The 25,758-nt window shown below is 44.6% G+C and overlaps 1 protein-coding gene across 6 annotated transcripts; it reads right to left on the bottom strand.

Annotated features, from left to right (window-relative positions):
* On the bottom strand, positions 1-25,758 carry CHFR (checkpoint with forkhead and ring finger domains). 6 transcript variants are annotated; one of them, XM_055146663.1, is made up of 18 exons: positions 25,655-25,758; positions 25,341-25,472; positions 21,841-21,940; positions 18,604-18,713; positions 17,019-17,078; positions 16,664-16,873; positions 14,881-15,048; positions 14,191-14,350; positions 13,186-13,347; positions 12,946-13,101; positions 11,990-12,132; positions 11,188-11,304; positions 9,530-9,613; positions 8,979-9,049; positions 7,410-7,497; positions 4,068-4,175; positions 3,559-3,631; positions 1-933 (listed from the first exon to the last, which is right to left on the bottom strand). In XM_055146663.1, the coding sequence occupies exons 2-18, from the start codon at positions 25,459-25,461 to the stop codon at positions 891-893; spliced, it is 1,974 nt and encodes a 657-aa protein (XP_055002638.1). In that variant the 5' UTR covers positions 25,462-25,472; positions 25,655-25,758; the 3' UTR covers positions 1-890. The 6 variants fall into 6 exon arrangements, with proteins under 6 accessions (XP_055002638.1, XP_055002637.1, XP_055002639.1 ...); XM_055146662.1 differs by lacking the exon at positions 25,655-25,758 and having other exon boundaries at positions 25,341-25,644; XM_055146664.1 differs by lacking the exons at positions 3,559-3,631; positions 25,655-25,758 and having other exon boundaries at positions 25,341-25,644.

Here is a 25,758-nt window from a genome sequence, read left to right as displayed (position 1 = left end):
GAAATGACATGGTGGTTTATTAGAGTGCAGGAAGAGGCCTCTTTCCAGAGTCTATCAAGAGCAAGACAAGAGCTGAAAATCGTATTCCTGAGAAGCAAAAAAGTTACAATTTTGCAAATAAACATAACAGGTGATTTCAACAAAAGATTAAAAACCCACTTAAAAAAAACAACAATATTTCAAGTATTTTTCAGATGACACCGCAAACTCAAGGGAGAGAAGGGCTGAAGTTAAGAGCAGAGACAGGAGGTGGCTGGAGGCTGCTCAGTCCTGCCTGGGGAAGGAAGAGTGTGGGGCAGTGCTGTGGGCCTGCAGCTGCACAGACCCACTTCCCTCTGCCTGAGAGGGGCTGGCAGTCTGAGCTTCCAATGAGTTCATGTTAACACAGAGAAGCATGTTCATTTTAGCCAAAGTGTAAATTAGAAACAGTATCATTGTGCTACAGTTTATGATATCTGACTCTCATTAGAAGATAAGCACCAAACCTATTAAAGTAAAATATCCAGTACTGATCTCCCCACCTTGAGCAGCCTGTAGGTATGGATTTCTGGTTCCTTTTCATTAAACAGAATGTTTGAGAAATTTTTCTTTCTCTCCCATGAAGCTTTTGAAGAAATGGCCTTATAACCATAGTGGTGGAAGGTGCGAAGAACAATCCTGTCCATCATCATCTCGCCAGGAGGATGACTATGCCCACAGCCTGTCAGCCGCTTGAGGTCTCAATGAAGACTCACTCCACAAAAGAAAAGTCACACCATGTGCCAGATGCAGAACCGTCCCAAGTCTCATGGGAGGTCTAAATGCCGTTCCGATGTCTACATTATGTATTTTCTGATACTGTTGTCATTGTTCCCAATCCTCCAAAGCCATCTTGGTTTCTTCTTGGACACTTAGTTCTTGAACCTTGTCTGCTCACAGATATGGTTGAATTTCCTTAAGGGAGAAAACAGCCAAATTAAAGAAGAGAGCAATAAAGAAGGTGTGAAACCAATCAATCTAAACTCAGACATTGGAAGACTCATATAAGAAGAATAGTGTGGAAGAGAGCAGTGACATTTTAATACCATCAAAAAAATTAGCCCCAAAGAGGAGTGTGTGTGCTTGTGTGTGCACGTGTGTGTGCGTGTGTGTGTGAGAGAGAGAGAGAGAGAGAGAGAGAGACAGAGAGACAGAGAGAGAGAGGAAAAACTAAGTGTGGGGAGAGAGTTGTGTGAATTTTAATTGTATGAGAGTGAAGGGGCTGGAGCAATAGCACAGCGGGTAGGGCGTTTGCCTTGCATGCGGCCAACCCGGGTTCGAATCCCAGCATCCCATATGGTCCCCTGAGCACCGCCAGGAGTAATTCCTGAGGGCAGAGGCAAGAGTAAACCCCTGTGCATCGCCAGGTGTTACCCAAAAAGCAAAAAAAAAAAAAAAAAAAAAAAAAAAAAAAAAAAAAAAAAAGTATGAGAGTGAAAAAGGGGAGTGGGGGAGAGGTGTGATTTTAATAACATGAAAGAAATTTGGGCTAGAGATAGTATAACAGGTAGGGAGCTTGCCTTGCATGCAGTTGATCCAGGTTTAATCCCTTGTACCTCATAGGTTCCCTGGTCCCCTAAGCCCATCAGGAGTGATTCCTGAGCGCAAAGCCAGGAGTAAGCCCTGAGCACTGCCAGCTGTGGCACCCCTTTCCCCACTCCACCTCAAGAACAAACCAACAACAAAAAAATGAGTTCCAAAGACTGTAACCCCCATCACTGTGGTTGAAGTAAAAGTAATTGAGAGAACCATTCTTAGTTCAAAGAGGCAGGTAAAAGCCGCTCCCTCTGAGCAATGTTTCTGTGTAGTAAAAACCTGTTAAATAGCTTGCAGAAGAGTCCGTCTTACTGCAAGAAAAGTTCTGACTAACCACCTTTGTATGTTTGTTTTGTGGCCACAATTGGTGATACTCGGGTTACTCCTAATTTTGCACTCAGGAATTACTCCTGGTGAGCTTGGGGAACCATATGGAATGGCGGAATTGAACTTGGGTTGGCTGCATGGAAGGCAAGATACTATCAGCCTGGGGGCATATAATCGATGTTCAACTATGGGTATCATCTAAGAAAATTATCTAATATGACTAATTTCTATTTTAATGCTTAAAAGGGTTGGGGTATAACAAAAATAAAATAAAAATAAAATAGGAGGAGATAGTGTAACAGGCTAAATATTTAGCATGCTGAAACCTCAGGTTTGATCCCTGGCACTGCATGGCTGCCTGAGCACCACCAGAAATGATACCCAAACACAGAGCTGATAGTTCCTGGGTATAGACCCCAAGCAAAATAAACCAGAAGTCTCTCAAGCTGGAGAGATAGTATAGTGGGTAGGGTTTTTGCCTTGCATGTGGATAACCTGAGCTAAATTCCTGGTGCCCCACACGGTTCCCCTTTGCCCATCAGGTGTGATCTCTGAGTGCAGAGCCAGAAGTGAGCCCTGAGCACAGCTAGGTTGATTTTTGTTTTGGCTTGGTATTACTGTTGGCCCCAACCAAAATTCCAGAGACATAAACAGGGCCTCTCTGTTTATTTTTCTATGTTTATTTATGCATTTATTTTTCTATCATGGTTCCCTGATGCCACTGTGCGTATGATCCCCATCATCCAAATAATAACAGGAGTGAAAAAATAAAAATAATAAATTTAATAAACACTTAGATATATAAGCGTATTCGATATGCGAAAAACAGTAACAACAAGTCTCACAATGGAGACGTTACTGGTGCCCGCTTGAGCAAACTGATGAGCAACGGGATGACATGATACAGTGATTCTTCCAAAATAAATGTACCCCCTCCCCCTCAAAAAAAGGGTAAGACATAAGGAGAGAGAGAGCGAGAGAGCAAAAGAGAATGCCCTGCCACAGAGGCGGGATGGGGTGGGAGTGATGGGAGGAAAAAAGGGATCATTCGTGGTGGAGAAAAGGTACTGGTGAAGGAATGGGTACTTGAACATTGTATGACTGAAACGTAAGCACAAAAGTTTGTAAGTCTGTAACTGTACCCCACGGTGATTCATTAAAAAAAATTATATATATATAAAAGAAGCAATTTCCACTGCCACAGAAAAATATATAAATATTTTTAAAAAAAAGGGTAAGAAATAAGTTTAAAAAGGGGGAAAAGAAGGCTACCTTTGTGCCAACTAGACAGTCAAAGGCCCAGTTGGATCTATAGCACTTCATGGTTCCTCCAGACAGATGTGACCCCAAAACAAAACTATGGGGTTAGTTTTTTTTTTTTAGGAGGAAATCACACCCAACAATGCTCAGGATACAAATGTGCCATGAAGGATAGAATAGAAAAGCAGAATTTCTAAATGACACAATTTTATATACTGTGTAACTTTATAAAAGTCTATAAGATAGTCTGTTAAGTAGAAGGTGGATCAGTTCGTAACCATCCCTAAAGGTGAGATGTTCACTTGGTGAGAACCCACAACCAATCACATTGCCAACAGAACCTGAGGGTCTGCCTTCCTGCAGGAGCACTGAGCACACAGGCTGGCACAGAGCCCCAACCAGCAGAATCTCACTCACATTGCATGGTGCGCCTTCACCTGAGTGCGGCAGTTACGGCCCCAATAGCAATCAGGACGGGAAGTCACAGCCGCTAAGAGGAAAACAAAGTGTTGGTGTAACTAGACATCACACTTGTAAACCAAGCTAAGTGAGCTGAGGTAAAGATACACAGACAGAAACTGCACTGACGCACAGCTGTCTGTTACGCTTCCTAACTAGTTTCCATGGAGTATACCAAGAATTCAGGAAAGGAAAAATTTTTTCACTAAAATTCCAATTTAAGAACTGAGATTACTCTAGTTGTTAATAGTATGTTCCTATGCATTCTGTTTTAGAAGTCACAACTACGCACACTGACCTAGTTTTCAAGCTGACACCATCCAGGCTATACCCCTCACAGAACTGTAGTTACCACTTTTCTCCCTGGCTAATGTGGATATTCAAGCAGAACAAAGCCTTCAACCCACAAGGTTTACCCTGTGAAGGAGCAAACTCCACAAATTGAGTTTGGGGCAAGATTTCCTTACCGGGCAACTCGGAAGCAGGAATATTCTGCCGATACTGGTATGTCAGCTCTCGAAAGCTTCGCAGACCACAGCAGTAACACAGCACAGTGTTCCCTGTGATTCTGTAATCTAGAAGAATGACAACTTCATGTGGACAGCCTGTCATCAGGCAGCATGCTTCTAGAACTAGAAGGGAACTAATCATAATCACTCATCACAAGTGAGAGGGCGAAAACAGGAAATGAGTACAGGAACCTAATACCAATTTCATTGCCTTAGAGCAAAATAATTCCACTTAGAAAAGGAATTTAACTATGCATGGGGCCCAGTGGTAGAACAACTGCCTGGCAAGTGTGAGCCTGTGAGTCTAGTACTGTCCCATAAGCCATGTGTGATAGCAACGGTGGCAGTGTGACCTTTTGTGGGCCCTGATGCTACTGCATTGTGATTCCTATCATCTCAATGATAAAATGAAAGAAATAAAAACAATACATTTAATAAATACTTAGAAATATGATTTTTATTCCCCTAACAATTTGAATGTCACAGAAAACAAAGAGTGGATAGGCAGGGTTTTAGACACTGGCCACCTCAACTGTAATATCAAAATGAAAGTACAAAGGAGAAATACTGTCATTTCACCTTGTTTTTAGGTGAATACTGGCAAAAAAACAAAAATGAAAAACTTTATAAATGGTCACGCCCAGTTTCCTGGGGAAATAAAAGGCATAAAACCTGTGACAGTTGTACAATGAAATGTGGGGACTTAAAATTTGCAAAAATTAAATATTGTACCCTTAGTGAACAAACATCAAATCTAAATCCCTAAGTCCAAATAACTACATAAATGGGCACTAGTTATAGATAAGCAAATTTGTTCAAATAAATAAACTGAAAAATGAACCAGAGAGGTGCTGTTTACATCTCTGGATTTTTCGTTGGGACCGAAAGCAAAACCAAACCAAACAAAAAAGACCTAAGAACAAAAACTACCCTGGCTGTGCTCAGGACTCTATCCTAGCTCTGCACTTGAGGATCACTCCTTGTGGGTATTGAAGAATATATGCATGTGATACCAGGGATCAAATCCAGGTTATTCATGTGTAAGGCAAGCATCTTTTCTATTACACTATCTTTCTAACTCCCATCTTTTGAAATTCATAGGACTTAAAAGGTAAATGCTGGGGCTGCAGCAATAGCACTGTGGTAGGGCATTTGCCTTGCACGAGGCCGACCCATGTTCAATTCCCAGCATCCCATATGGTCCCCCCGAGCACCGCCAGGGGTAATTCCTGAGTGCATGAGCCAGGAGTAACCTCTGTGCATTGCCGGGTGTGACCGAAAAAGGAAAAAAAAAAAAAGAAGAAAAAGTAAATGCAAAGCTGGCAGGTTCAGGGGATGTGGCCTTAGTCTCTGAGGCACAGATTCTTTTTTTTTTTTTTTTCCATTTTGGGTCACACCCTTCGATGCACAGAGGTCCCTCCTGGCTATGCACTCAGGACTCACCCCTGGCAGTGCTCAAAGGACCATATGGGATGCTGAGAATTGAACCTGGGTCAGCCACGTGCAAGGCAAACACTCTACCCACTGTGCTATCTCTCCAGCCCCATAGGTTTTTTTTTATTTGGTTTTTGGGCCATACCTGGCAATGCTCAGGGGTTACTCCTGGCTCTACACTCAGGAATTACTCCTGGCGGAGTTCAGGGTACCATCTGGGAATCAAATCAAGGTCACCCATGTGCAAGGCAAGCACCCTACCTACTGCACTATCTCTCCAGCACCCACTGAGGCCCAGAGGCCTAACTATGTGACTACTACCCAATAGCCTGACTATTTCACCCTAAGGTGATAAGTTCTCAAATCCATATTATTAAGTGTTTAACAGCTACAGCTTTCATTATCCCTTCAGAAAATGAAAGGATATAACTTAAAATTCCTATTAAATGAATTGGTTAAATAAATAACAGTATCAAAATAGTATAAAATACTTAAAACTCAAGGTATGGAAATGTGAAAAATAAATGAGTGAAAAATGCCAAGGTACAGATCTGTAGTTACATAAAAAAGGTACAAGATCCAAGACAGTGTTGTTGAATGGGTTATAAAACAGCTTAAAAGCAGAATTTTATTTATGAAAATTATGTATATAAAAATTAAGTATATTGGGCTGGAGAGATAGTACAGAAGGTAGGGCTCTTGCCTTGCATATAGTCAAGCTGGGTTTGATCCCTCGCATCCCATATGGTTCCCCAAACCCTGAGCACCACCTGAGGTGTGGCCAAAACACAAAACAAAAAAATAAAGGAATACCATGTACATGTAGGTGATGGAATTTCTAAATTTGTTTGTTTGTTTTGCTTTTTGGGTTACACCTGGCGATGCACAGGGATTACTCCTGGCTCATGCACTTAGGAATTACCCCTGGCAGTGCTCAGGGGACCATATGAGATGCTGGGACTCGAACCCAGGTCTGCCATGTGCAAGGCAAACGCCCTACCCACTGTGCTATCGCTCCAGCCCCTCTGATGGTTTTTACATTTATCTTTCCTACTTCTCTATACCTCTTACTTCTGCTTCCTATGAATCAGGTTGTTCTTATGAAACTAACAGACCAGGGGCTGGGAGAGAATATACAGGTGCTGATCAGGTCCATTTCCAATACCACACTGTCCTCCCACAGGCATCACTAGGTTGGCCAGGTATTCCTAGCTCTGTAGCATTGCATCATTGGACCTGGCATTGAACCACTTGGCCTAGTTGTCTGCCAATCCAGGGGGGCCCTGGGTCTCCTAATTACTGTTTGGAATCCACCCAATCAAAAACAAAAATAATCAATTTACTCTAATAATCCATTAAAAAGTAGAAGGCGCTGAGATCCAGCAGGTATGTTTGGGTAGCTGGTATGTGTCCAGAAGACAGAAATATCTTGGAAAAATTTCCAGCAAAGTTCTTATGCTGTTCATAATAATTTGTCTTGGGAAGGGGGGAACCACTTGCTGCTTTTTCTGGACCTTTTCTCAGTGACATAAATCACAGTTCATAATGCACCCATGATCCTATGAGAAAGGACAGGCCTTGGTCCAGTGAATACACCAGGTAACCAAACTACTAAAGACCCAAGGACTTGGGAATGAATACCCCCAGGCCTCCACACTGGTAAGTTCTTCATCTGGTGTGCTCCTCATCCCCCAGCCCCCAACCCTCCTTGGTGAAAGAAAAAATCTGAAATACATCATTTGAGTTCCAGTCCAACTTTTGTCTGTCAGGATAGGCAGCAGATTAGCCTCCTAAGAAATTTTCTACTTTCAAGGAGATAAGGTACCACACCATGCTAGTGAGGAGAGCAAGGACAATGATACCTACCAGACAGTAAAAATACCCCCCGCTGCAATGCCACCAGACTTTCTGTCAGTATATTCTTCCATGTCAAGCCCCTGGTGGCCAGGTAATTCTGTGATTGGAAAAAAAGGCAATAAGAAGATAAACTAACTTGAAGAAAGCATCACTGAAATGAAAAGAGGGTAAGGTTTTCATACAAGGCCATTTAAGATAGATAAGGCCAATGCAGGCCAACCAAGATGTGGTGAGCATCTGTACTGGAACCACCGGTAAGCAACGCATGCTACTGTGTGGATACTGCTTCCAGTTCATATCACAGGTGCCCTGACAACCCTGTAGACACAAACTGACAAACCTGTGCGCAAGAACTTGTTTGAGAAGCTTGGAGTCACCACAGGCTGGTAATTTTAAAACAATAAATGTCTCTCTAACCTTTGCAAAGACATTCCTAAACTGCACTAAGACATACTATCTTAGCAGAGCCTGAAGTGCAACACCCTGACCCCAGGACAAAACCGGGTCTGTGGGCAGCCTTTCAAATGGAGCTGCATGATTCCTGTGCAAACTGACAATCTGGTGCAGAATGTACAGTTGCTGAGTATGTAGCTGGTGTATGGAATGCTCTTCATAAAGGAGGCAAAAGCAAGAATGTGGTGAGACACTGATGTGCACATTCAACCCTGACATTCCAAGAGCCAGATGAGCTTCCTAAAATGAAAGAACAGGGGCCGGAGCGATAGCACAGCGGGTAGGGCGTTTGCCTTGCACGCGGCCGACCCGGGTTCGATCCCCGGCATCCCATATGGTCCCCCAAGCACTGCCAGGAGTAATTCCTGAGTGCAAAGCCAGGAGTAACCCCTGAGCATCGCTGGGTGTGACCCAAAAAGCAAAAAAAAAAAAAAACAAAAAAAATAAAATGAAAGAACAAAGGCAAAAAGAGAAAGGAAACTAAGGGGCCTGGCCCCACCAAGGTATCCATACCACCTTGGCCCAGAAATCTTGGTGCAGAACAAGCAGCAGCTGTGGGAAACAATGACTGGGGACTCATTACATAACGGGTACAAGGAAAATTCTTAGGCTTTATGTGTCTGGGCAGAGTCACGGCAGACCCTGGCAAGCTACCTGTGGCGCATTCGATATGCCAAAGACAGTAACAACAAGTCTCACAATGGAGACGTTATTGGTGCCCGTTCGAGCAAATCGATGAGCAAAATGGGATGACAGTGATACAGTGACAGTGATTAGAGTCTGGGAAAAATCTATACACTAAAAACCAACACATAACTCAGGGGTGCAGAAATTTAGAGGGGAATCTGTTTAGAAAATGCTAATAAGAGGGCCTAAGAGATAGCTCTGTGGACTGGAACACATGCTTTGCATGCAAGAACCCTGAATTAAATACCTGTGACTTCATGATTCCCATCTCCCCACTCCCCACTAGAATCATGGTAGGTGTAGCCTGCAGCATGTAGGTAAGACTTCACTTCAAAACAAAAAACTAGAAGAAAATGCAAACAGCAGCAGGGTGAGGGTTTGGGAAGCCTTTTCAGGGCTGTTGCCTAACCCCTGTAGCTGTATGGAGAGTGCTAGTACCTTCAGGATGTCCGACTCGTAGTTGTTGTTATTCAGTACTCCATCCAGACACCTGTCACCCAGATTGAGTTCTGTGGGGATGGAGGAAGCAACACTGTTTCAGAGAGACAGTTACAGGAGCAGTGCTTCGCCATGAGTTAGGATATTGGGGTGTTCCCTTCATAGAGGTGTTTCTTGATAAAACTTAGCTCCACTCTGCTTCCCCAGCACCTGGTCTTGGAACAGTTTCAACTCTGCATGAGTCTCTACTGTGTTGTGATGATCTTTCTTCTGCATGTTGACCCACCCCTCGTTCTGAGCCTAGAGCTCCCTGTTATCATTCTGCTAGTTCCAAGTTTTGAGCTAACAACAACTGGCACTTCTAAAATGGCAAACTTACCTGGTATGGCAAGAACTGGAGGTTTTCCTTGTGACCAACTTAACTTGTGACCAACAGTGGAAGTCTCCCAGTCCTGGGGTATACAGCAGGCCATGCCACCCCATTACCACCCTCAAGGACATCGAAAGATCATGCAAAGGCTAAAGCAACTTGGCAAAAGAGCCTGCATTACCACAGAATGGGGCCAGGCAGCCGAGGCAGCCGGTGCGGGCACAGCCCCAGTATAGGTGGCAGAAGGGCTGCAGGCAAACGGCACCTGTGGGCACAGAGCACAACCTGCATCAGGCATTAGTGCTACAAGTCAAACTTGGGAGCTTGGTCCACAGAGCCTGGCACAGTTCCCAGCTAACAACCAGGGTGACTGCTGTGACCTTAAAGAGCCAGGTCAACAGTATTTGCACTATTCTCATACTCACCTGGGAGAAATGCTAAGACCCACAGAGGGAGAAACACAACTCTAGACAGCCATAGACAGGACATTAATGAGGTTCCTAACAGGTCTAACACTCAACACATTTGTCATAAATTTGTACATCAACATTTTCACACTTTACACGTTTTATCACTATTTTGCAGAGTTTAACAACCTAAAGAACAGTATTTCTGGGATGCAGTATCAGATAAAATTCTCCCAGGGTAAAATATTTATATCTTTTGAAGTCTATAATGACTTCACAAACACCCCTAAGGCATTCTGTATGTTTTTTGCTTGTTTTTGGTCAGGGCTTACTCCTGGCTTTGTGCTCAGGGATCACTTCTGGCAGGGATCAGGGGACCATATGGGCTGCTGGGGATCAAACCTGGATAAGCTATACGCAAAGCAAACATCCTCCCCACTGTATTAATGCTTCAGCCCCGAAAACTGTTTTATATGGAAATGACTTCAAAAGTAAAGATTATTTGATGAAAAACTGGCCACCTAGCATATGTACCTACATTTGTCACTAAACAGTAGGACCACACACAGCAAGCAGACAGGCATGAGAGAGAGAAAACAGGGAACTTCCACAAGTTGCTGAATAGCATATTGGGCAGCCCACATCCTCACTCATGAGAGCCATCTTCCAAGAAAAGATCCCTTTATTTTCTCTGAGTGTTCCGGAACATGTTAAGATGATAAAAGAACTCGGTTATGAACAACTCTTCTGCTAACTTTTGTGCGTCTATGACTAAGCAGTACCCTGCTTCATAGAGGGGCTAACTATGCACAGCTTACTTCTCCTGCTCTCCAGTCAGAGAACTCTGACATTTCAATATAGACCTCCCTATATAAAAGAGGCAAAGTGGGTGTGGAGATAGCTCAAATGGCTAGTGTATGCTTTTTCACATGTGGAAGCCTGGAGCTCAATTCCCAGTATGACATGGTACTCCAAGCACTCTTTCGAGCAACCCTCAAACACTGAGCTCCCACCAGGAGTGGGCCAAAAATAAAAATTAAAAAAAGGAGGAAAAGAGAGAAAAACATTTCAATGAGCAATAAATGAAAATCACCAGTAAATAAAACTAACTGTAATCAAAGCCCAAGAACTGAGACTTAAAAAAGCATATTTCATTGATTATGCTTAAAAGGGAGACATTACAGAACTGTTGTAGTCTGATATGGGACAGAGAACAAACTCTCCAGAAAGCATGCCAACCCATCTGAATATGAAACTTGAATAATTACTTTCATTCATGTGACTGATATGCAGATGGAAAACCAGAACTGGGTCCTCATTTCATACCATACACAAGAGGCATCAGTAACACTCTGGCAGCTGTGCCTCCAGTGACACAGAGTCTTTAGTGGAGGCTCCTCAGGCAGAAGTGCACGCATGACCCAGGACTCACACTGCTGAGGGGCGATGCGAGGATCCAGTTCACGCTCTGCCCTCCGGTCGGGCATGGGTTGAAAGCAGCAGGTGCAAATGGCATGGCTTCCTTGTAGGGTACACACATAGTCTTGGGCTGTGGAATAGAAAGGTTCAGGCTTGAGCATACTGAGAATTAGCAGAAAGAGACCGGATTAGACTCATGCCTAGAGAAGTGGCTAAAAAGTACACATGAGGAGAGACCAGAGACTAAGATAAACCAGAGAGAATTCAGACCTACTCTCCTAAAAAGCCAAGGGACATGGGGGCCGGAGCGATAGCACAGCGGGTAGGGCATTTGCCTTGCACACGGCCGACCCGGGTTCGATCCCCGGCATCCCATATGGTCCCCCAAGCACTGCCAGGAGTAATTCCTGAGTGCAAAGCCAGGAGTAACCCCCTGAGCATCGCTGGGTGTGACCCAAAAAGCAAAAAAAAAAAAGCCAAGGGACAGCCCAACATTTAACCTGAGGAGCTTAACAGAGTGAAGAAAAATCAAAATAATCTTTTCAGTTCAGTGTGTAATGCCATGGCCTGTTGCTGAGAGGACAAACTCTCATTTCAGGGTCCTTCTGTGATGGGTCACTTTGGCTTTGAATACCAACTGCCTCAGGACTCAGTTCCCAGGAATGTCTAGGAACAGAGGCTACAAGTTGATGATCTCATTTCCTAGCCCAAACCGGTTTAAGAAAAGCAAAAATCTGGCGGGACATGAGGCAGTGAGAAGATCTCATCACAGCAGAAAAGCAACAAAACAGAAGACAGAATTGTAGAAGTCTCACCTGTCCTGACTCGGGTGGAAGTCGACGGTGCATCTCCAGGGCCCTGTGGCATCCCTGACTCGCTCTCAGGTTCTGAGCAGGGAAGGGGCTGCCCCACCTGCCGCTGGTACTCGGGACACTGTCTGCACACGACATACGGCTGGCTGGAAGGGAAACATGTAGATTGGAGGCAAGGAGTGGTAAAGACTACTCTCCCCTCTATGGGAAAAGCAAAGATGCCACGGGCCCCACGGGAAGATGGGATCCAGGTTCCTGGGCCTGCAAGGGCCTTCTCTATTCACAGACCTCATTCCCTTTCAGCCTCAGCTTGGCACCATCTGCTGCCACCCAAAGAGAAGGTCCCCAAAGCCCCTGGAACAGCACCAGAGGCCACTACAGCACATGCTTTCCTCACCCTTGTAGTTTTGAGTCATGCTTTGGTAGCCCTTTGGACCAGACTCTATGCCCCTCTTTCCTGGACTCATTCAGCAAAGAATTGATGACAGGTGCAAAACCCACAAGACCTAGTAAAAAGTGTGTCCAGGGGCTGGAGAGATAGTACAGAGGGTAGAGTGTTTGTTGTGCATGCAGCTGACCTGAGTTCAATCCCCAGCATCCCATATGGTCCCCCAAGCACTAAGAGGAATGGTTTCTGAGCACAGAACCAGGAGTATGCCCTGAGCGCCACCTGGTGTGACCCCAATATTAAAAAGAAGAACTATGTCCAAACCATTAAGCCACTGGAAGGTAGCACCCAGACTCAAGAGTTCTTGGGGCTGGAGCAAAGGATAGCTGGTAGGGCATTTGCCTTGCATGCGGTCGACCCAGGTTCGATTCACGGCATCCCATATGGTCCCCTGAGCATTGCCAGGAGTAATTTCTGAGTGCAAAGCCAGGAGTAACCCCTGTGCATCGCCGGGTGTGACCCAAAAAGGAAAAAAATAAAGTTTTCCTGATTGAGGCAGGCAGCGGCTCACCTGACATCTGAAGATTCACTGTCCACATCTGATAGCTCAAGCACATCCTCTGAACTCCCTTCCTCATCAGAGAAGGACTTCCTGACTTTGGGCTGCAGCATATCTTGTGTGATCTTGTTCCTGGCTGCCATGCTCCGCATGTCTTCTTCACTGCGACTCTTGTCTGAAATTCAAGATATAGTCCATTGACTGATGGGCCATGGGGAGACCGAGGTGGTCCCAAGAGGTGAGCGGGTGTACCACTTGCCTGGATGCTGGAGAAGGTAGGCTTCCACCAGGTTGTTGAGGATGTGATTCTTACAGATCCGCTCTACAGGACAGCGGCAGGTCGGGCACAGGGAAGAGCGTTCCATCCACCCTGAGTAGCATGCAGCACAGAAGGTGTGCATGCAGGGCTGCAGGCTGAGGGCACAGGGAGTATCTTTAGAAGATGCTGCAGAGCACCTGCATCCTCAGGGGGCCAGGAACTCTGCCTGACACCATAAGTCACCAGAAACCATGTGTGTAGCAACAGCAAGGGAACCCAAATGCTGCTCCTTCCTTTACTGGTTGGTGGACAAGTCCTCCCAAGGGGAGAACACGGCCCCCAACTAAATCACAGCTCCAGTTAAAGGACACGGGAAACTCCAAGGTGACCTGTGTTTCAGAAGCAGAGGAGGGCAGACCGAAATCTCATAAAGAGGGATGGAAGCACTGAGTGTAGAAAAGCCAAGTAGAAGCTAACTCTCATGATCCCAGAGAAGCAGAGATGATGATTCTTTTTTTTTTTTTTTGCTTTTTGGGTCACACCTGGCAATGCACAGGGGCTACTCCTGGCTCTGCATTCAGGAATTACCCCTGGCGGTGCTCAGAGGACCATATGAGATGCTGGGAATCAAATCCGGGTCGGCCGCGTGCAAGGCCCTACCCTCTATGCTAATGCTCCAGCCCCGAGACAATTCCTCTTAAGCTACTCCTGAATCTTGATTCTATTTTGTCAATCGTGTTTCTGTAATTGGGAAGTGTTTAAAACTCACAACAAATTTGGAAAGCCCTGCCTGCCCTACCTCTGTGGTAGTCTTGAGGATACACCACATCAGCCTCCTAGATTCCTTTACAGCCTTACTCAACAGGACCACACAAGTGAAAAAACAATGTCATCTCCACAGACTCAACCCCACGTGTCACCCAGTGCTTGCTTCACCCCTGAATTGCCTCTTGCCTCCAGCCTGTTGCCCCTTTAGACCTTGTCCTATGCATCAATACCTGACACAGTCATGTAGCAGGTCTTGGCAGATTATGCACGTGAGTGTCTCCTCCATCTTGTCTGGCTTCAGAGCTGCAGCTCGAACACCCTCTGGTGTTGTTTGGGAATCTCGACACTGGTCTGCGACCAACAGGTGCAGGGCAAGGTCAGGTTCCCCAACTATAAGAGAAAAAGACACTCTAAGGGTCACAAGAATGTGAGGACACACACCTACTCTTTGTTACAAATATCTTACCCTGCAGAAAGATACAATCTGTACCAGTGTTTGCATTTTCAAAGACAATTTTAAGAAGGCCCAAGACTAGTTTCATACTCTAATATGTGCAAACCTGGTTATAGAATAAAAATGAAATAAAAGGTATTCAGGATAAAAGGTTAATGGAAAAAAAGTTATATTTTGACTATAATGCCATTTTAGTTCAAACAGAAAGTGACTTATGATACCCATAAAGTATAAACATATATGATGAGAATCTGTCGAACTGTTACTTCAAATACACACAGTGGCACCAGGAATGCTCATTTCCAGGCCAGGAACATGTCTGGCAGTAAACACAGTGTGTCAGACAGGGAAAGAGTTTAGGTGCCAACCAGGGAAATAAGACCCTATTGGAGGCATACCAGGCGATTCTAACTGGGCCCCAAGGCACTCACATTGGGCAATAGACACATGGAACCCTGAGTCTGACCTCCTTTCATTCTCTTCTTTATGGGTTCTGCATCTTCCAGGTCCTGAGGTTCTGACAGAGGAAAGGGGATTGCCTCTTTATCTGGGAGAGCAGAAGGGACGCACAAGATTTCACCACTTGACACAGATGGACCATAGCCTTTGGTGGAGATGTCTGCACCTCTGGTACCTGTGAAGAACAAACAAGTTATGATTCACCCACCTCAGAAAAAGTTGGGGGCGGGGCCGGAGCGATAGCACAGTGGGTAGGGCGTTTGCCTTGCACGCGGCCGACCCGGGTTCGATCCCCGGCATCCCATATGGTCCCCCAAGCACCGCCAGGAGTAATTCCTGAGTGAAAAGCCAGGAGTAACCCCTGTGCATCGCTGGGTGTGACCCAAAAAGCAAAAAAAAGAAAAAGTGTGGGCACTGAGAGACTGACTCAAACTGCTGCAGCTAACCTAAGATGCTGTACTGTAAGGAAGGATATATGCTCACTAAAAACACTTGTTCAGTCAACTCGCATTTCACATTTTTTCTTTTGGAGGGTCTAATATTTGGGTCATATATTGGGATCTGAGAAATTGGGGTTTTCCCTAATCAGTGCTCAGAGATCATTCAGAAGGTGCTCATGGGATCACAAGCTGCCAGTAATAACACCTGGATCATCTGCATGTAAGGAAAGTGCCTTAACCACTGTACTATCTCTTGGGCCCTCAACTCACATTTCTTAGACCTATTTGTGTCCACTATTATGTAAGCTAGCACTAGGAGCAGGCAGCACATTCAGAGGAAAGAACACAGAGATGTGTAACTGAGACTAGCCCTGAAAAAGTAGCCAACTGAGGTGACACCTTACAGCCATCATGGAAGACACAATAGCTATTAGTAGGACAAGCAGGCTTCAGACTACTGGGAGTTTATAACTGACAAGAAGATGGCGATGGGACACAGCAACTATTCCAAGATAGTGAAAAAGGGAAGGAGCAAGAGTCATTGGTAGGAAAAGTTCTTATCTATTCATGCCAAGAAAACACAGGCATGAAGTAAGGTAGGCAGAAAATTTAAAATGACCTTTATATCAATAAAGACTTAGCTTATAACACAGTATATATCCAGTCTATAATATTCAAAGGGATTATTATTTGGAAAAGAAATAAACGGACCTAAAGCAACTGAAGAACTGCTTTTGAGAGAGAGTTAATGCTGAGTTTATATACTGAGAGGAAAAGAGGCAGCTTTGCATCTGAGGTTGTGAAAAACTGTGCTTCACTCCAAAGTGAAGCATTATGATAAAAAAAAAATAGCAGAAGCATGCTTTGCATGTAGTCCCCAAGCACTACTAGGAGCATCCTCAAAATTGCTGGCAGTGACCTGGGCACCCAAGTGAGCTCTGTCAGGCATGGACCCAAACAAAACAGAAAGCAATGTAGTTGAGGTCAAAAAGCTAGTTTAGGGGTTAAGGTACTTACGGTTCCCGGAACCCTCCCAGGGCAGAAATCTAGGAGTAAGTCCTGAGTACCACCAGATGTGGCATAGCTCAAAAACCAATACCAAAATAAATAAAGAATAAAGGGGCTGGAGATATAGGACAGCAGGTAGGGAGCTTGCCTTGTACACCTAGCTAACCCAGGTTCAATCCATGGTGCCCCATATGGTACCCCGAGCCCTGTCAGGAGTAATTCCTGAATACTGAGTCAGGAGTACCCCAAGCATCACTGGGTAGTGGCCCCAGAACCAGAAACAATAAAATTAATGAAAAAAAAAAATCCATGCAACAATGACCCCCCAGATGCTCATCTCACCAGAACTGGAGAGAGGCCTTTGCCCTGTGGAGGTGCACTCCAATGAAGAGGTAGAGGCCATGGGGAAGAGGTCTGAAGTGGATGTTGATGGCTGTGGTTCCTCCAAGCACGCATGAGTAGTGGGCGATGGCAGCAAGACCTGGGGGTCATCACCTTGCCCTGCACCTGAGGGATCTTTGGTCACATGGAACACATTTTCCTTGTTGGCTTCTGTAAGCACAAGGAGCAGCACACTTGGAGGCTTAGGTGAGATAAAATTTTCTACTCGATCAATGGATTTTCATGAATACCCACTTGCCTGAATCTTTCATAAATTCCCACTTTCCTAAACAATTTTCTGAATACTCTCACTTACCAAAGGAGTCTTGGGTTATGTCTTGCTTTTCATTTAAAGATTCGTAGAGGTATGCCACATCTAAAATAAGATTAGCCATATCAGTGACAAGTCAGCCAAGCTAAGCCTCCTTTTCTTTCTATTCTCCCATGTACTTTATAATCACTTTGTTAACCATTTTGACTCCAGCTAGTAAATAACACTAACCAGTTTACGGATTTTTATTTCTTTTTGTTTTTGAGCCACACCCAGCAGTATTTAGGGCTCACTCTTGGCAAGCCCAGGGGACCATATGGGGTGCTGGGGATTGAACCTGGTCATCCATATGCAAAGCATGCTCCCTACCCGTGTACTATCACTCCAGGACCCAATGTCAAGGATTTTTAAACCAATTTTAAAATAAATAAGCCTCTTAGGGCTGCAGAGACAATATAGTGGGAAAGGTGCTTGCTTTGTACATAGCAGACCTGGGGTCAACCCCCAGTTCAGAATATGATCTCCTAATTACTACCAGGAGTGAATCCTGAGCATAGCACCAGGAGTAAGCCTTGAACACAGACAGGTATGGCCCAATAAACAGGAAAATATAAATTAAATAGGAACAAGCTTCTAGAAAAAAAATAAAGGCAGACCAAGGAGAGGCAGAACAATGACAAAGGATACATTGCTTATTATTTCCAAGTATCAGAGGGGCCAGACACCAGATCTTTCAATGTGGAAAAAAGTTTTGTTTTTTTTTTCTTTTTGGGTCACACCTGACGATGCACAGGGGTTACTCCTGGCTCATGCACGCAGAAATTACTCCTGGCAGTGCTTAGGAGACCTTATGGGATGCTGGGAATCGAACCCGGGTCGGCTGCATGTAAGGCAAACGCCCTACTTGCTGTGCTATCACTCCAGTTCCCAAGAGGTTGTTTTAATTATAATGAAAGCAACTAGGGAATATTAGCATCCTCTTTCCTATATTTTGAGAAACCTTAAAAAACTCCACTATCTCTGTCCTATACCATTTTTCTTCCACAAAAATTCAATGCTATATGGAATTCTAAAGGAATCAGGCTAATCTTTGCGATCTGCAAAGTATCAAATTTAAACATGGCTCTACCTCCAGTACTCTATTCCTAGACCTTAATCTCTACAACTCAACTTTCCTCTGCTATATAATCATTCCATTCATTTCTTCTTGGATGCCATTTTGAAATTTATAACTCATCACAATGTTGGTATTTTGAGGATTGGCTGAGCTTAAGCTGCAAAGAACATTCCCATTCCTCAACAGACACTTCTGAAACAGAATCTATATGAAAAATATGGGAGAGGACGAGAAAGGAGAGTTGAGTAAAGTGCTTGCATGCAGCCAAACCAGGTTCAATCCGCGAGCACAACAGGAGTGATCCCTGAGCACAGAGCCACAAGCCATGAGCAGCACAGGATGTGGCTCAAAAACTGAAAAGAAAAACAAACAGAAAACTAAGAAAAAATAAAAGGGAAAACAATAGTAACGTTCTCAAGAGACACAGCTATTCTGAAGATGTTTTCCAGCCAGGACAGCATTTCTGAGTTCTATGCCCACCCTGGGTCCTAGCCCAGTTTCCATTTTTCTTACTGTATTCAGGCTCATTCTTCCGGTACACCAAATAGATGACATCACCAGTCTGTAGTGGGCAAGTCTGCTTCTTAATAACCTTTAGCTTGTTAATCACTGTTCCATTGGTGCTGTGAAGACAATATTGGAATGAAAATTCCTTTTGTGCCACCAGTTGTAAAGTAGAACAATATAACCATAAGAAAAATGACAAAATTCTCATGGAGAGAGGTAAACATTTCACAGAGCACTTATAAAAGTGCTGTCTTATAAATCTTTTCTTTTTTTTGAGGGAAGAGTGTGACATCAATGGTCAGTCTAATGATGGGGCGGGGACCACACAGCACCAGAAACTGAACCTGAGGCTTCCACATGAAAAATATGTACTGTAGCTCTTTGAGCTATCTTATCTGCTCCCTTACAATTCTCGTTAGAATGTCAATTTAGATTTTCTACCAGAAGCTGTAGACTGGAGTGATAGCACAGCGGGTAGGGTGTTTGCCTTGCACACAGCCAACCCAGGTTCGATTCCTCTGTCCCTCCCGGAGAGCTCGGCAAGCTACTGAGAGTATCTTGCCTGCATGGCAGAACCTGGCAAGCTACCCGTGGCGTGTTCGATATGCCAGAAACAGTAACAAGTCTCACAATGGAGACGTTACTGGTGCCCTCTCGAGCAAATCAATGAACCACGGGACAGCAGTGCTACAGTGCTACCAGAATCTGTGGAGAACATTGTAATTTTTTGATCCCAAATAAACTTGTTTGGACTTAAAAAAAAAATGTAAGATGTCTCTGCTCATGCTGCCAACCTAACAAGTAGTAGGAGTTCTGTCAAGTATTTGACCATTACTTCTGCTTCACCATTCTCTTACATTTGCCTTCTGGTGACCCTCAGGTTTCAGCAGCATTACACTTCTTGGATTTACAGATTTTCTCCTGTTGCTGTGCTCACCTCTGTACACATCTACTCTCCTCCAGAGTCATGGTCTACATCAGTTAGATCAGCCCTCCACTGAGCACTGACCCTGGCAGAAGCAAGTGAATGGTGGGCTAATGCAGGAAGATAGAAGGGGGCTATAGGTGAGAGCAATTTAAGAACCACAATGTGGGTTGAGGGAGGCGGACAATATGGAAGGGACAGACAGGAGCCTAGGTCAGAGTAGGCAGTGCTTCCCTGACAAGAACTTCTAAGTAGTGAGCTGACAGAAATATCAGGAGAGGTAGAGAATACTCCAATTTGGTTTTGGGCCAGAACAACCTCAGACACAAAACTAAAACCGGCAACAGAAAAGATTGATTGCTGGTTTCTAGCTTTTCTCATTAGCCTCTGAGGTGAGGGTTATTTGAGTGAACAAACTGTCAGCATTTTCGTTTTCTGGGAGGTACCTGCTTTTTGCTTTTGAAAAGTGTAAGATCTCTCATTATGTTACTTCTCCACGTAATACTAAGCTCTGCTACTATTGCATGAAAACAGGCTCAGATAAGGCAAAAGTGAAAGCACTGTCTGCTCCCAGAAAAATTTCACAGAAAGCAGTGGTGGTAAAATTAGAGGGTGGTTTAGAGGTTGGCTAAAGGACTGCAGTACATATGACAACTCTAGGTTCAATCTCTGGTACTGCAGAGTGTACTGAGCACTGCCAGGTGTGCCCAGCCCCCTCCTCTGCAATGCCTCCCAACCTCCAAATCAAAGAGGCAAGTATCAAAGTATCCTCCAAATCAAAGAAGCAAGTATCAAAGCAAATCAAAGAAGCAAATCAACAACACTGGCACTACTAGACTTCTCCCTACAATCCTTCCCACACTGATTTCAGAACCTGATTTCACTTTCAGCTTTAACCCCATAGATAAACTCACTGCTCTCAGGCAAAAAGTCTGAACTGCCGGGGCCACTGAGATAACAAAGGAATTAGGTGCTTGCCTTGCATTCAATAGGTTCTTCTAGGGGCCGGAGCGATAGCACAGCGGGTAGGGCGTTTGCCTTGCACGCGGCCAACCCGGGTTCGATCCCCGGCATCCCATATGGTCCCCATATGGTCCCCCAAGCACTGCCAGGAGTAATTCCTGAGTGCAAAGCCAGGAGTAACCCCTGAGCATTGCTGGGTGTGACCCAAAAAGCAAAAAAAAAAAAAAAAAAAAAAAAAAAATCAATAGGTCCTTCTAGTAAAATCTAATTTCCAAAACCTAATTCCCAATCTTTTACCTTCAAATATATTACCAAAGACTCCCCTAGCATCTGCCTTTACAAAAAAGATCTGTTGGGAAAGGCAATCTCTCAGCATACTGCTAGAAGGCCATCTGTCACTCACACCAGGTTTAAAATAGGCACATTTGGACACAGCATTCCTTCCTAGAAACATAACACCAAGAGAATAATCAAACATGAATGCAAAGAATTTTCACTATAGAATCACCTGTAACAAAAAATAATGAATCTTCACCTATAAGCTAAAATGTTACTACTTAACAATAATGAACAATGTTTCTAGACATACCAGAATGTTAAGTGCTCATAAACATAAAAAAGGATAGAGCAGTATATAAATATATATATATAGCTTATATACATGTACAATATATAAAGCATAGCAGCTCACTTTTCAGAATAAATGATGCAACTGATGAATGTGATTTTGGAAAAGTTTACGTTTTCATATACTATGTTTTATAAAAGTTAACTTAAGAGCTGGAAAGATAGTATAGAGGTTAAGGCACTTGCCTTGCTTGTGACTATGGTCATGAGAATGGTCTGAATCCCGACATATGGTCCCCAAAGCACTACCAGGTGTAGTCCCTGAGCACTGGCTACCACCCCCCACCCCACCCCCACCCCCACCCTCAAAAGTAAACTTCTGGTCAGAGAGCTCAGCAGGCTGAAGCACGTGATATTGGAAACCTGTGCTTCCCCAGACACTGTAGCCAATGAACACTCTAAGTTCCCAAAACCAAATAAAAAAATACAAGACTTACTGTTTTTTGTTTTGTTTCATTTTTTGAGGGAAAAAATATAACTTCAATTGGCTTAAAAGAATAAGTTATGTATCAATGCCTTAAGTTTTATTTCTGAGGTATTTTTGCAAAAATCTAATTTTATAGTTCCTATAAAATCTTAAAAATCTATAGTTCCTATAAAACCTTAAAAAATCTATCTAACTACAGTATTGTAGAAAACAAAGCTTTGTTTCTTCTCCACAGTCGCTGGCTTTTATCTGGCTCCTGGAGCTCTATGAGCAATAGAAAACAAGCTTAGGAAGAGCTCACCTGGTATCTTCTAGTGACACCTGACCAGATTTCTCATCCACTTTAATTTTACAGTGATCTCCAGAGACCAGTTTATTTCCGGGAAATGAAAGGTCACAACCTAAAACAGAAATAGGAGACACAGTGAATGACTGGATACAACATGCATGAATCCTTTGCTTAGCTGAGCATGAACTGGAAACCAGGACTAGCATTGTACATACTTAAGGAAGCATTTAATCAAGGACTGAAGAAAATTTCTAAAGAGTATTTAACGTAAATCCAAAGTAAAGTGATAATGACTATGTCTTTTTTTAAAAATTAATTTTTTTAAAATCACCATGAGATAGTTACAAGCTTTCATGTTTGGGTTACAATCTCACAATGATCAAACACCCATCCCTCCACCAGTGCACATTCCCCACCACCAATATCCTGGGTATACCCCCTCCTTTCCCACCCTCCCCCTGCCTCCATGGCAGACAATATTCCCCACAACCTCTCTCTACTTCTTGACATTATGGCTTGCAACACAGACACTGAGAGATAACCATGTTTATTCCATTATCTACTTTTGGCATGCATCTCCCATCCCAACTGGTTCCTCTGGCCATCATTTTCTTAGTGATCCCTTCTCTATTCCATCTGCCTTCTCCCCTCCACTCATGAAGCAGTCTTCCAGCTATAGGGTAATCCTCCTGGCCCTTGTATCTACTACTGTCCCTTGTATCTACTGTCCTTAGGTGTCAGCCTCATGTGATGTTATTCTATACTCCACAAATGTGTGCAGTCCTTCTATGTTTGTCCCTCTCTTTCTGACTCATTTCACTTAGCATGATACTCTCCATGTCCATCCATTTATAAGCAAATTTCATGACTTCATCTCTCCTAACAGCTGCATAGTATTCCATTGTGTAGATGTACCAAAGTTTCTTTAACTAATCACCTGTTTTAGGGCACTCGGGCTGCTTCCAGATTTTGACTATTATGAACAATGCTGCAATGAATACATAGGTACAGATGTCATTTCTACTGTGCTTTTTTGCATCCTTGGGATATATTCCCAGAAGTGGTATTGTGGGGTCATATGGAAGCTCAATTTCTAGTTTTGGAAGGATTGTCCATATTGTTTTCCAGAAAGGCTGGACCAGTCGACATTCCCACCAACAGTGATAGAGCGACAATGACTATGTCTTGAACCTTTCTGACTCCCTATTATCTAGAGAACACATCACCAACACCTCAAACTGTAATGTCAACATCTTCTTGCAGACAATTTTACAACACACACATATATTCAATTAGTCTGAGCAATATTATAGAACTTGAAAACTAAGAGATTGAGTAAGTCTTCAGAGTCTGAAGACTTCTACTCCTTTGTAATCTCAGGTTTCAAAAATCGTCACAAAATTGAAACAATGACAAAAAGTCATAGAAAATATGGCTGAACAAGTTATCATAAGTTTGTGTACATTTATCTGCACTTGTGTTGTATTAAAAATACCACAGACTAAGAGGCTTAAAAATAATTTATTTCTGGGGCCAGAGAGAGAACCCAAGTGCTAGAGACCATACTTTGCCTTAAGTTTGCTCCTGAGGTGCAAAATGCACAAACCTCTCCCCCACAGCCCTACCAGATGTGACCCACTTAAAAAAAAAAATCAAACAAAACCAAATTCACTTCTTACAATTCCTGAGTATGAACTTCACATGTGCACACCATCTTCCTATCACACTGACCACAACTGCAAGGACAGTCACAATTCAAAGTCTTTCCTGGTCACTGTGTCTCTATCCACACGAAAACATCAGTGTTCTAATTTGGAGTCAAGATACTTCGAGCCTAAGTTCTATTCTTGGTGTCTGCTTGTCATTTAGCTGCTTAATTGCCTCTCTTATTTGGTTAGCACTCCCCAAGAATGGGGGAACTCTCATTTCATCATAAATGCCAACTCAGCACTCCCTTGCTCCCAGAATAAGGCCCCGAATGCAGCAAGCATAAAGTCATTTAAAAAATAATCATTATTAAGTCATTCCGCTTTTATGGAATGTTCCCCAAAGGGAAATTTCTGTGGTCCCCTAAATTTCTAAGATGAAGCCCCCTTCCTATCGAACTATATGAACATCAGTACATGCATCATCACTGGAGAGCATACTCTTGCTAGGGGCAGGTTAGATGAGTTGGTAAGAAGCTGGGTAGACAGCTCAAGGGGCTGCAATACATGCTTTGCACGTGAGAGCCCAGGGATCAATCCCCAGCACTTCTGGGTGTAGCCCAAAAACCAAAAAAGAAAGCGAGGAAAGGGATGGACAGATGTGATGTCCTAAGAGAGGAAGAGATAACAGCACACTCAAGACAGAGTGACAAGACAGCTTTCTGTTCTCCAGGAGCAGGCCTTTCACTGAACTGTTGTCTTAAGACTTCAAAGTACAGAACTCTTTCAAACAACTTTATTTCAAAAGATTTCAGGTCTGGTATTGGTCCATTTTTTGTCTGGAAGCCAGAGTAGAGTAGTAAAGCCACCTTTGTTCCCCTGGAAAGACTAAAATCTTTATTGAAAAGATTCCTATTAAGAAGCAGATCAACTCAATACTTTTTCAGGGATTTTTTTCTCCTCGTATTTACATGTCAAATGTTATTGTAATAAGCGTGATAATAACAATAGATAACCTTTAGTGCAAACACTTAAGCCAGGCCCCACCCTAGGGAGTGTTAGCATTCCCCCCACCCCATCCCCCGCTGGTGGTGCCAGTTTGAAAACCCAGGCAGTGTCTCCAGGCCTTCTGCTCTTGAGCAAGGCTCTCCCACACCTATTGTAGAAAAATAACGCAGCGCTACAGTAATTAATGATACGCAAAAATTTCCAAACTGGCAAACAAAATTGTTGGGATTTAAAGCTAACATCATCACCTACCCCACTCAACAACAACCAAAAAGAGGCAGGTCCACCAGTCACAAGGGGTAAGAGAACACATTTACTCTCAAACAGGGCCTTTTTCACTCTTGCCGAGTGTTCTTCAGGCATGCTGAGCACTCGGCTGGGCCGATCCGGACCTTCTCTTCAGGTCCAGTTACCAGACGGTCGTCAGGCGGTCCCAGGCGGGCAGTGCTGGCGCTTCCTCTCTAACCTCGGCTTCCCTCCATCTTTAGTCGCAGGTAGATATGTGAACAGCTATTTAAGGGGCTTGAGACCTCCTGCAACGCTGCAGGTGCCACAGCTGCTCCAGCCGCACCTCGTGGCACTGGGCGTCTAACATTTTCCTTCCGGCTTGTCTGATAACCCTTCCGATTTCTTCCTTCACCGACGGGTGCTCTTTAAATTCACGCATCTGGAGCCCCAAAGGTCCCTCGGTGACCGATTTTGACTCCACCCACCGAGTGCCTGCTGCGCTCCGAGGGGACCGGGCAGCACCGCGAGGCCGCTGCCCGCCCCCACCACCGCGCACAGAATACTGGAAACACTGATCGTCCGGCGGGCCCTGCCCGAGCCGCCCCGGCCCGACCCCGCCGCCCGTCTCACCTCTCCGTCGCCCGATGGTCCATTCCCGTTTCCGCAGGAGGACGTGCGGCTCGCTGTCGTCGGCGCCCAGTCGCCGGAGCCGGCCCCACGGCTGCTGCTCGCCCTCCGCAGACCGCTCCATCGGACTCACGTCTGTGGAGACCCGGAAACGTCGGGGGAGACTCCGGCCGCAAGGCGGCGGCGGCCAGCGCGTCCCTCCCGGCCCCCGGCGCCCACGCCCTCGCGCTGCAGGTAGGCCGGGGCACGGCTGGACGCCTCCTCCGCGCAGCTCCTCCCGGCCGCCTGCCCCGCCGCCCCTCAGACCGTCCGCTCACCCCCTGCCCCGCGCCGAACCCGGAACCGGCCGCTCGGCCGCCGCTGTCAACAGACATCGCGGATTCCTCAGCTGATTCTCGGGGCGGGGCTAGCCAGCGTCCGC

This window comes from Sorex araneus, chromosome 9 (assembly GCF_027595985.1).
Source record: "Sorex araneus isolate mSorAra2 chromosome 9, mSorAra2.pri, whole genome shotgun sequence".
In the NCBI taxonomy this organism is placed as follows: domain Eukaryota; kingdom Metazoa; phylum Chordata; class Mammalia; order Eulipotyphla; family Soricidae; genus Sorex; species Sorex araneus.
Note: the sequence above shows the minus strand (reverse complement) of the source record. Positions and strands in the feature narration are given on the sequence as shown.

Excerpts from the sequence above, each read along its gene's own strand:
- CHFR (XM_055146663.1), bottom strand. The coding sequence starts at position 25,461 with ATGGAGCGGTCTGCGGAGGGCGAGCAGCAGCCGTGGGGCCGGCTCCGG. Across the intron at positions 21,941-25,340 it reads GACCATCGGGCGACGGAGAG|GTTGTGACCTTTCATTTCCC; the intron begins GTGAGACGGGCG and ends TTTCTGTTTTAG. Across the intron at positions 13,102-13,185 it reads CTCCAGCATCCAGGCAAGTG|TCGCAGTGAAGAAGACATGC; the intron begins GTACACCCGCTC and ends TTCAGACAAGAG.